The sequence below is a fragment of the Macrobrachium rosenbergii genome, chromosome 4, assembly GCF_040412425.1.
Source record: "Macrobrachium rosenbergii isolate ZJJX-2024 chromosome 4, ASM4041242v1, whole genome shotgun sequence".
Lineage (NCBI taxonomy): Eukaryota > Metazoa > Arthropoda > Malacostraca > Decapoda > Palaemonidae > Macrobrachium > Macrobrachium rosenbergii.
The window spans coordinates 18,914,106-18,926,346 of record NC_089744.1 but is presented as its reverse complement, the minus strand read 5'-3'; the positions used below and the strand labels follow the sequence as shown (position 1 = coordinate 18,926,346).

The 12,241-nt window shown below is 38.6% G+C and overlaps 1 protein-coding gene across 23 annotated transcripts in view; it reads right to left on the bottom strand.

Annotated features, from left to right (window-relative positions):
- Nucleotides 1-12,241, bottom strand: part of LOC136830708 (uncharacterized) — a 145,137-nt gene that overhangs the window by 47,948 nt on the left and 84,948 nt on the right. For all 23 annotated transcript variants that reach the window (XM_067090603.1, XM_067090664.1, XM_067090675.1 and 20 more), the window contains 3 exons: nucleotides 9,482-9,606; nucleotides 2,007-2,172; nucleotides 122-247 (listed from right to left, as the gene is read on the bottom strand). In XM_067090603.1, coding sequence (XP_066946704.1) covers nucleotides 122-247; nucleotides 2,007-2,172; nucleotides 9,482-9,606 — 417 coding nt within the window. The remainder of the gene's footprint in view (nucleotides 1-121; nucleotides 248-2,006; nucleotides 2,173-9,481; nucleotides 9,607-12,241) is intronic.

Genomic DNA, 12,241 nt, shown 5'->3' with positions numbered 1-12,241 from the left:
CAGTGTAACTCTCATGCATTAACTTTCAAACTACTGACACCCTAGAAGTCAGAAAAGACACCACACAAAAACTGTTGCATTTCTTTTAACAAAATACATGAAAACAAATGTACACGGTTACCTTATCTAAACGAGGAACATGTAATTCCAAAGGTTTCTTCACAAAAGATACAGAAGAGTCCAGGCCATAAGCCAAAAATTCTTTTACTGGAGTTGAAATATTCAATTCTGGCCTCTGGATGACTGACTGTTGAAAGAAAAGTATCGTTAAAATACACTCAGAAATTCAAATTACAGTAGTCCATTTTATAGTTCTACACCAGTGCCTCAATCTGTTGTTATCATTATTATGTAATTTAACCATACCACTGAGTAAAAGTGATTCTCAAGGGGATGGACCAAAGGATTAGCTGTCAATAATGAAATTATGATTTTACTGAATAAATTACAGTCTCTAGAAACTAAAATACTGGATATGGTGATGAAAGAGAATACTGTCACTTTCTTTAATTGATCTGATTTCTAAACCTTGACATTCCAATTTGTTAAAGATTGGACATTCACATAATAAATATTTAGAAGTTAACACATTCCCTGCATACGGGGACTGGATCATGAAGGCTATTTATCAGTTGTGACAAACTGAGGACAAGATACAATGACATATACTTCCAAGGGTTCTTTTTTTTTATATGAAGATGTCACAATCCAGTGTTTTAATTTGTTATCAGATACATTATTCATTGAAGTCTGCCATCTATTACAGGTTTTGAAATGTAAAACAGTGATTACTCTGAAACAAAAACCACCAGGAGGGGTGTCTAAATTAAATGTTTCACACTGTCTTAACACTTATACTTGATCTGTACAAATCCTTCCCTTTCCAAAACCAGATTGTTCATTCTTGTCAATTTCTTTCTCTTTGCCTTGAACAAAGATATATCTCCTTTGTTCAAGGCGAAGCTCAAGTCCACAGTGAGAAGTATGTTTCTTCTGGGTCATCATCTCTATACACAACTATAATGAGATCATGACCCAAGGCTTACTTTCCTGAAATGTAGTTATAAGACATTCAACATTCTTGAGATGGGTTCTACTTCCACCATCTTTTCATATATCCCCCTTCACTGACCATAACCAGTAAATATAAGCAAAATTTAACAGCCAAGCCATGGTGTTCCTATCAGGGGTGCTCTTTGTGGCATGGTTGAAGACAAATTATTTTCTGATGAAGGCTTTGAGAGCTTGCATAAATGACAGGACACTAAAAATCAAAATCATAAGACAGGAGAAGCATAAATAAAAATTAAATCATGTCACTGAACGGTGCCAGAATAAAATTACTTAATAATTATCGTTATAAGTCATCAATAAGCAATACAGGCAAGACACAAGTCATTGTACTATTAAAGACTAACCATATGGATATTATCAGTACCCAGACATCCCCTCTACCCAAATGGGACAAAGGTGATCCATAAAAATGGCTCCTGGTGAAATGAAAGTAGATCTATGGGTCTCCCACAACCCCCTATCCTTAGCTCACATTGGTAAGGCCATGTGTACAGTGAAAATTCTGCAGGACCTGAGTGGAACCTGAAGCTCATGACCACAAGAAATATTACAGAAAAATTTATGGTTACCTACTCATAGTTCACTGAAAACCCTTTAAATAGGTAGCAGTACACACCAATAAACATACCACCCTAAACAATGCATTGCCTTTCCAAACTCACCAAATCTTAAGAAAAATTCATATGTTCACAAACATTATAAAAAGAAAAATACCTGTAATAGTAATTAACAGACTTTTATTCTATATGTTCACAAACATATAAATAAAAGAAAAACAATAACAATCAACTCAAGGATTAACTCAAATGAAACAGTTCTTTCTTACTATAAAAGTCTTCTAATTCAACTCCTATACATCTTATAATTTTCTTCAGCTAAATTTTATATAAAATTGGAAAAAATGCTCTGTAAAAACTCTAAAAATATGTTACCTGAAGATATTTTTCAAGGAACTGCTTCCGTGTAGCAATAGTGGTTGAATCTAACTTGCTGAACGGTAAATTCAGCCATTTATTGGGTCCTTTTACTCCTTTCATAGCACTACGCAATTTTGGATCTTCTTCTAAAGCAGAATGCAGAGTTAAGAATTCTCGAAACCTGAAACCAAAGCATTGACTGAACATTAAAAAAGCCAACCACCTAAAACCTGTGATCCTTATTTTCTTGATTTAGATAATTATTTACTTTAATAATACAGTGTCACCTCAGCTTAACAGACAGCTCTGGGGTCTGCCCTTTCCACAAAGTAACAAAGGCCTGCACAATAGGGTACCTTGGGGCTGACTCTCATAGATTATAGTCTTGCACTCCATATAAGTGTCTTACAGCCTATCCTAATTGGTACTGTATTTTGCAATTATCATATAAATACTTAATTTAGTTTTATTTTTAATACTTACCTCTCCATTACTTAACTTTTACTTCCTCACCAGCAGGACTTTGATAGATTGCAAAATAAAAACAAGAGCACTCGGTTTTCTATGAATGTCTTCTGTCCATCTACTTCCCCCAAAACCCCCCAAGGATCAATAGGTACAAACACTTGTAGCTGGTCAGTCTACTTCTGTCCACTTTGAATGTGCAGAGGTAGGGAGGGCTAATTGTATAATAGAGAGGTATTTAAAAATAAATACTAAATTCAGTATTTTTATTTTTTAAATGAACCTTACCTCTCCACTCTACTGCTAATTCCCACATTTGAAAAAGGAAGTGGGTAGAGTGGAATCCAACCAATCCTTTAAAGTCTACTCAATAACAAAATATGTACGGATAATTCCCAGGCGGACAATTTCCATCCGGAGAACTTCCATGCGGAAAACTGCCAGTATGGGCAACTGCCAGGCTGACATTTACCACCCGGACAATTGCCACTGGTTCGAAAATATAATAGATAAAATGAAGGAAATAGTCACATTATGGTTACAGTATGTGGAATTTTTTTGGCTGTTTCTTTCAGGATTATAGTTTACTTATATTTTAATTATAATTTAGTTACATAATTTAGTTATTGATTCGAAAATATAATAAACAAAATGAAGAAAAAAAAAGATAAAGCAAAAATATCACAATTGAAGTAAAGAAGCTTATATTTCAATAAAATCACATTTAATTCCAAAAAAACATACTGGTATAAATCATGTTTTAATCCTATCATACAACTTCAGAAAATATGTAAACTTATAAGCAATGGAATGTAGAAAGGTAATTTTATCGTCAGGATTATAGCAGCTGACTATCTGCTCTAAACGATTGTTTATGTTCTTATACTTAGTGGTAGTAGATCTCTCAGCTCCTATTTCCATGTGAAGCACTTTTGTTTGGGATAAAACTTCCTCCTTCATGAGACGATCTACGAGTTTGCAAATGTTAGGGTGAGGGTGTTCAACAGTATTTGATAGAGCACTATGAAATCCTTCGAGATTTGTTTGTTTGAGGCATAGACCTTTGAGTTCTTAGGTTCATATTCCAAATGGAAATTGGAAATAATGGAGTAGCTCTTCTGCGATTTCCACCTCCTCCTCTCATGACTCTAATGTAATTTACCTCAAAATATGAGAGAAATTCTTCAGGGATGTTGTCATCCTCTGAAAGTTCCTCAAAACCTGTTGGCACATCACCAATTGGTAAAAAAGCAAGTGCAGAGAAACAACGTATCTTAAGACAAAATTTGTTGTCTTTGTGGTATCGAACCTTAAACCCCAAATCAACAATTCTCCTGTAATTCGCTTGGCAGAAGTGGAAGAAGCAACCACTCACATCAGTGTCAGGAAAAGTACATTTAATTGTGTTAAATGATCCTTTTTCAGAGTCACTCAATATAGTTGCTGGATTTTTTGCATGAAGTCTTGGATTTTTTTGTAAAACATTTTATAAGTTTCTTCTGTTTCCTTAGGAAGAAGGGCAAATATACGAGGAAAACTACACTTATCTACTTGGACATCAATGGTGAAAAGCTGATAAAAAATTGCTGGTGACACCTTAAAGGTTCCATCAACGGCCCAGTTTCTGTACCTTCTAAACTGTTCAAACCCTACTTCAGTAGCAAGTATCAGAATGCAATTATGGTCTTCAGCTCCTGAATCATACTGCAGAAACTTTTCCCCAGATGGAAGAAGTTGAAAATTTGTTGGAATGCAGAACCCTACCCTTTCCATAGCGATTACAGGAGCACTGAAAGTTTGCTGCCTCCATCGACGAATATTTCTATTTAAATGCTGGACGTCTTGTACTTCAGCTCGCGTGCAACTGCCCAACGGCAACAAACAGCTTGCAACTAACAATCTTAAAGATGAATTATCCAAGGCAACATCTTCTTTTAGCTTTACAACAGCACACTTAGCATCAACTACACTTTTAGATGCTTCATGATTATGTTCATTGATAGTTTTTATCAACTTGTAGTTTTCGGCTTTTTATTTTGTGTGTAATCGTGCTTTACACGATTTTTGTTTCCTATTTGCACACTCCCAGTAAATTACAGATTTGTCACCATTGTATCCATTTTGATGGTACATGTACTGCAGACCATCAACTACAGTATCTTTGCCACGCTCACTTTTAATGGTAGAAGCCATAGCTAAGGGCTGTAGAAAATCAGTAAAAATGTTCACTACCAGAGTCTGGAAGTGTGAAATACAATAGATGGAACCCATGAAGGACTAAAGTATTGACTGGGCTCACGAACAAGCATTTTGCTTAAAAACACTTAAGAGAATATTAACTAAACAAGCAATTTTGTATAATAACACTTATTCTGACTCAACTAAGATTTCTAAACAAGGATTTTGCTTTTGGCCACTTATTTAAACTACAGATATCCAAACAAGTAATTTGTAAAGGAGTGCTTATTAGGAATAATCTTTTATAAGAAACAAATGAATTAAGCATGGAAATTGTCCGCCTGGAAGTTGTCCGACTGTCTATTGTCCTCATAACAATGGCACTGGCAATTGTCCGGATGGCTATTGTCAGCTTGGCAATAGTCCAGCTGGCAACTGTCCTAGAACCCAAAATATTACTTACAAAACAAACCAAAATATTAAGTACAAAACAAGTATTTGTTTACCCAGTGAATTCAGTCCATCGGCTATTACTGCCGCCTTAAGAGGATTGTCACTCAGGTACGACAACCTCATCATGAAGATCCTGGAAGTATCTATGGAGGGTGCCACCTTTAGCAGGAAGAGGGGGGGTTAGGGTTACTGTGACAAAACCCTGCATTGCAGAGCCAACATTGAGTACCTCCAAGCTTCCCAAAAACCACAACTGGGTCTAAAAAGCAGTAGGCAGAAAAAGCTTACCAATCAATTCATGACATAATATCCCCTGCACAAACCACAGGAGCTAATGCTCTGCAATAATTATACTGAATCTCTGCATTACAAAAATAAATGATAGCAAGTACAGAATTACCACACCACTGAGTGACTTCAGTGAATTATCCATGGAAAGTTCTTTACAAATTCAAAACCTGTAGTCACTGCTCACCAAGTCAAGTGGCTTTACCTACCTTTAAGGATAAAAATTAACATAAGAGTCCTTAACCAAAGACTTAATGAAAAAGACGTTACATTCCTAATAATCAGAAGCTCTGGCTTCTGAACACTACAAACTTATTCTCTACATCTGCTTTAATATCTTCAGTGCTCTAGCGATTCCAAGCTGGGTAAAGAGACTGTTGTAAGTAGTGACCTAGCACTAAAGCCATTCTTAGCCCAAAATAAGGCAAAAAGAAAAGAATTGCCTTGTATGGCACAGCCTACTTTAACTGAAAAAGCTTGTAGCTTCCTCACTCTCTTAGCTGTAGCTAACGCTACTGTGTAAAGTTTCCATAGAAACCTCTTTAAAAGGAACTACCAAGGACTTTTTCTCATGCTTGAAAAAAAAAAGAGAAACCTTATCATGTTGTTTATGGAGAGACCAGTGCTGGAAAAACCCCTGCTGAAGCACCAGGACCTTTACACTGACCACTGGTGTTGGTGAGAGACCCATCAGCCCTCTCTGCAGAAGAGGGGCGGCGGCTGGAAGCTCTACGAGACTTCCCGCGGGAGGTGGAGGCAACCTTCTTCTTCCTCCGCTTGCTAGCATTGGAAGATGGGGAGGAGGCAACAGCACATGAAGACAAAGACGATGATGGTTTCCTTCTCCTCTTCTTGGACTTCAAGCAGAGTGTGGTCTTCAACAGCAGTGTGTGGAGGAAGACATTGCCAAAAGACATGCTGATAGCAGCATCTGGGGGCATTGCAGATGCTACGTGTGGGGGCTGCCAAAGAAGTAGGGGCAGTCCTAGAGCCAGTGGATACCATGATTGTTGAAGTTGTCACAGTCACGGTTGAAATGGTTACTGGAATTCCCATCATAGCCTTCAAGTGATCAATTACCATAGAAACTCTCAGGCTCCCGAGAGGCCTAAGGAGGGCCATAACTCCCTAAGCCCCTCGGCCTCTACAACGCCTGAAACAGAAGTTGGGTTAGGTGAGAGATCTTTCCTAAGCCCAAAGAATGAGCATCCACCAAGAGAGACTTCTGGAGAGGAACCAGGTTGGTTGTCTTCCCCCTTCCCCTGCATTGGCTCTCTACTGAAGCAACAGTAGGAGTTGGTAAAGGGGAAACCGCTTCTTTGGGAGTGGTAACAGCTGGAGAAAGTTTAGCAAGAGATAGCAAAGTACCAAAGAGAACCTTCAGTGTCACCGGCAGAGTATTGCACCCCAATGACAACAGGGGGATCTTCTCTCTCTTCTTCTTCCTGGAGAACTCCACCCACAGTTCAGAAGGCCAAACCCGGCACACTGAGCATGGGCTGTTTTCACTGCAATCATATTTGTGGCATGATATAGTTCATGGATGAAGGAGAAGCAAAGGCAGGGGACAGACGGCACAGTCCTTGTACTTCCTGGGATGTTAGTACCCCTCTGGAAACCCCAGGATTGCCAGTCCTGTCGGCAGGAGAGCGCTGAGGTGACAGGCAAGGCTGCATCCATGGAGTGGCCAAAGGAACAAAGGGACACTCCCTGTCAATGCAGTAGACACATTCAATGCAGAAGACTCAAATTTGTTACAAAAAATTACAAATTTTTTATTAATTTGTATTTTTCCTATGATACAAATCTGAGGTCTTTACATATGGATAACTTTCAGCGAAGCTGGAAAGTCCAGCCGTTAAATTTTTGCAAGGCAGTTATGGTAACAGTTACGTAAGGTAGGGATGGAAATACAGCCCACCCAACCAGTATGCACTCAATCTCTTCAGTTTACCTTTTGGCCCAGGTAAAAGAATGAGGGGTGGTAAGAGGTGGGCCTTTTATGTACAGACCTCAGGTTTGTTTTGTATGTTAGGAAAAATACAAATTAATAAAAAATCTGTTGTTTGTTCCTACAAAAATACAAACCATCAGTCTTGACATATGGAAACTTACAATTGGAGGGAGGATTCCAAGTAATTCTCTGAATTGACTGGTAGTTCGGCTCACCATCTGGTACTCTCTTCTTGGTCATATAAGAGCAAAGGAAGGATACCATACCTCTGATCTGCTGAACATGTGGGATGCTCAACTCCCAAACTTTTCGGCACTTCGAATTAAAGGAAAGTACGAAAACTTTTGATTTAAAAGGTGAGGATGAACCCACAATGTCAAAGACTATGTAGCTAAAAATAACCAACTGGCTTGCCCATAGTCATTCCTTCTCTCTCTTGCTAGAGAGAAGGTTGGAAATGCATCTATTAATCCAAACAAAATTGGATTATAGACAGGATACTCAGTCATGCAGATCACCTGGATGCACGCCAGTCCAGCTCGTGATAGCTTGCACACTCTTCCTCTGTCCACTAGGAGAGGACAGAAAACAGGAGGAAGGTAGGAAGCCAGACCTGGCCAAACCTTCTCCCTGTAGCCACACACCTTAGGCGAGATGCAACCTGTCCTTAAGAGCTGGGTAAACTACATGACTTACTGAGCACCCACCAAGGTTCCAAGGAAAAGGAGTCCAAGGACCAAAGGGCAATAACCCAAGGTAAAAGGATAAGAATGTGAACTGCACAATTACACTCTATCCTAGTACCAGATCGACGGGTTCTTCCTGAATGCCATAGATCAATGGATGACTGTGGCCCCTAGAAATGTTGCCTCAAACTTACTGATGACCACCAGGAAATTACATGGTATGCTGGAAAGGTCATTTCCCTAAGTAGAGAAATGATCTCTTTGCCTATGGTCAACACTCCAAGGTAAGAGGATGTGCATGTGAATTTCACAAATACATTCTCTCCCAGTACTTGAACTACATGTCCTTTCTGAATGTGACAGACAAATGGATGACTTTGCCTTCTAGAGATCTTACCCAAAACGCACCGATGTCAAGTAGGAAGTTTCACAGTAAGCTCGGTTGAACAGCCTAGCTAGAGAAAGGATCCCTTTGCCATCATTTCTCGGGAGCTCGAAGTTTCCGAACTAGTCGTTAGCTTTGGGTTGAAAGACTAGATTATGGGGGTAACACAGGAGTCATACTGTCTTTGGTGTCACAAGACCATCGAAGGAAAATGATCAATCTAACTGACCACCTTCGAATATGTAGAATAAGCAGATCAGAAAAGAGCCAACAACGGGAAATCGAGAGAAGAAAGAGTATGATCAATCTTCTTTCGAGGTTGAGCGAGAACTGCAAGTCAAGATCAACCATCCTATCCCTTGATTTCATCAAAAAAGTGCCATCTCGCTTTTGATTCCTTGCTGGCCATCGTACCGAAAGTACTTCTGTCTGTCCGAGTACTACCACTGTCGCAGACCTGACATGTAAGGACACTAGGACCTTTGGTGACCACGTTAGTATCGTGGCGTCATTGTTACCATTCCTCACAGGAGTAACGTAACAGCACGAGGACCAAGGAAATGGGCTCCGGACACCCTTCCTTGACCAAAAATAAGTTTTTAGAACTTAAGTCTCCAGATCAATTGATAGATATATCTGTTCAGACAAGAAACTAAGGTATCTATCAATACATGTCTGGTATCATTTCCTTCTCCTTTAGCAAGAGAGAGGAGGGTATGCCACTGAAAGATACATTTGTGTATAAAGCAAAATGTGTATATCTCCTCAAAAGTCAAATTTAAGAGTATAAACATTAATGATCAACTACAGAATATGCTTATTTCTTTATCAAAATCAACATGACTCCTGTTAACTGAAATATCCTAAATCTTATACAGTATAACATTGCACCAATAGTCTCTAATATCCACAATTCCCAAATCATCAGAAATGATTTATGTCCTATTTCCATATACTATAAAAAATGAAAATGCATGATAATAACCTTTACATACAGTAAGATGCAATGTATTCAGTCAGAGCAAAAAAACAAAATTTATAAAATAATTGTATACTAAGGTAAACTAAAATTATACCATACCTTCTTTTTACACAGTTTGTCTGAAGAATCATACGAGGTTCTGGGACAACTACTGGTTCAGTAGCAACCTCCTCTTCTGATTCTGAGGGCGGAGGAGCGCTTTCACATAAGTAGATAGCATCATACTGAAATTATATACTGTAGCTATATTTAATGAGTACTGTAAAACAATGAAATTTCTGGTCAAAATAAGCATATCTGTAAAAAAAATGAAATGTTGAAATTCAGTGAAAAATTTGCACTGAATTATATATCTAAAAATGTCAACAGGAATCTTAGGTCATTATTTACAATCCAATTAAATGAAATATATGTAGAAAGCAAATTAATCCTGATGCACTGAAAATGCAAATCTTTAAACAGTTATGTTCCATTAATGCAAACCTGTATTACTATTAAGTGATTTTATCCCCAATATACAACAAAAACAGCTACCATCAATGTTGACTCTAATCTATACATGATAAATAGAAACCTCCTGTCCAAGCAGATTTCATGTCTCAAGGAAGAGTTCAGTCACCAACTTGCTTGGTCAGTTAAGGTGGTAATGTTCCCTGGATGCTGCCAGAAGAAACTGGGGGGCAGGGCATTTCAGTAAAGTACGTCTGTATTTATAGAATTCTGAAATCATTTGCAGTCTGTATATGCCAACATAACAGAAATCCTCTCTTCTACACTGAATTACTGCAGGGATAGTTGACAAGGTGTTATCCTTCCAGTCATTCACTTTTCTATCATTTCCCTTTACTATTTTCTACTTGGCTGTCATGCTTCAACTTTTGAGTTTCAATTTTTTTACCGCTTTTAAGAAAAAAATTTCAAATTAGCCTTGAAAGTCTAGAAATTTTATATTCTTCAGTTAAATTACTCAATTGGATATGACATTAATAGCTGAGCATCATATTGCCATTCTCTTCTATCTTCTGTGCTTCATCTGAATTCCTACCTAATGTCTCAAATCTTCATCTATGCTCTTTCTCCTGGATTTTCTGGGTCTTTCTACTGGACTTCTTACTACTTCAATAACAACTACATTTCTCACTGACTGCTTCACTGTGAGTTACAGATGAAATCTGAAGCAGCTATGAAAAGAGCTATCCAGTATATGTTGTTCCCAAGTATGGGTTTAGACAATGGGGCCATCAGCCAATCGCAGGATTACAATATACGGTAGATGTGTCCTTTCTGAATATGCCTGGATGGCATATTCATCAAAGGGCCCAGGCATACTTGATACTTTATTGCCACTCATAAAGATCCAGTTACAAGAAAAAAAATAATTACACAAACCTGAAAATCTTAAAAAGATAACATCAGCCTTTTATGGAATTCATTCTTCCACCAATGGCGCAAGTAGGACCCGACTCCCAAATGTCCGCCCCCCCCAACCCTATCCCACAGGGAATGGCAAAACATAATTAGGGTGGCCCAAGTGTAAGCCAAACCCACTTGTTGGGACTGACAGTATTACAAGAATACATCCTTCCCGAGAGTCCAAACATGACCAGGTAGCTGATGATCCTACCACAGTTTCCACTGTTAGCTTCAGATATAAGCTCAGTCCCAGCTATAATACCTTTTTCTATTTATCAGGTCCAATAAATTTTACCAAAGTGGAAAATTTCACAAAAATTAACCCAAATTAATATTTTAGAATTGAACCTGGGAATAAGTTCCAGGGGTTCAAGAGCCTCCTCACCACGTCAAGGTGGTCCCACATCAAGGGGGAACCTCCCCTTGAAGATGGCCCTCCCACCAGATTGGGATTACGTACTTTTCTCAATTTTGTCACTGTTGTAAGACTATTTACAGAAGGACGAGGAACCAACAGGAGATACAATCAATCCAGTCCCACCAAATGCTCACTTTTGTTACAGCACAGTACCAAAAGCTTACAAGATCCAGAACTGTCCCTTCCAGCCTTGTAATCCCTTTTAGGCAATAAATGCAACTGTGCAGTGCACACCAAATTCTTTCTTCTCAACCCTGAGATTTTTCACAATGAATAAAATGGACACTTCATAGGACTTTCCCAATAACTACTTAACATGCTTAACTGTGAAGAGTACATGCTGGGCACAGTTACTTTGCTTTTAAAGTGGGAAGATTTATCAGACAGTTTTACATAGACCAAAAGGAAGGTGCTTTCAGTAGATCATTTACCCATTCTCTCAATAGCACAGATGTCTTATCAGAAGCAATATGTGGCAACCAATGGAGGAGTTCACCTTGATGGCACCATGAGTAATAATGTTTTTCAAAGCACGGCAATCACCACACTAGATGCTGTAGTCAACATCGAGCACAAGTTCCTAATGGCTGGCTCTATCTCTTCTTCAGTAGCCTAAATATCAAAGATCACCAGGCATTTCTTCAGCAAGTTCTAATCCTTCTACTGCCATCAAGTCAATGCCATATTTCAACAGATGCATTTCCCAAATAATTGGGGAACAGTCAATGATAAATAAACCAAGGCAGAGGGTTAGGTAGAAGTGACAGCAGTGCTCTCCCTTTGATGGTTTTTCTGCAGATACAGATTTGTTGCTTGGAATTCTGGACTTTATAGCAGGAGACAAAACAAACCAATGGGTTATGCAAGTTGTTGGACTCAGTCAAAATATTGTCTAGAGACAATACCCCTTAATTGCAAGCTGGTTTGATGGCCCTGCCACAGGCATTCAAACAGACATGGAACAGTTTGCCTGGTTTTTATGGTGACCTGTCTACAGCATCACAAGGAAATGAGAGGTTGGAAACCAA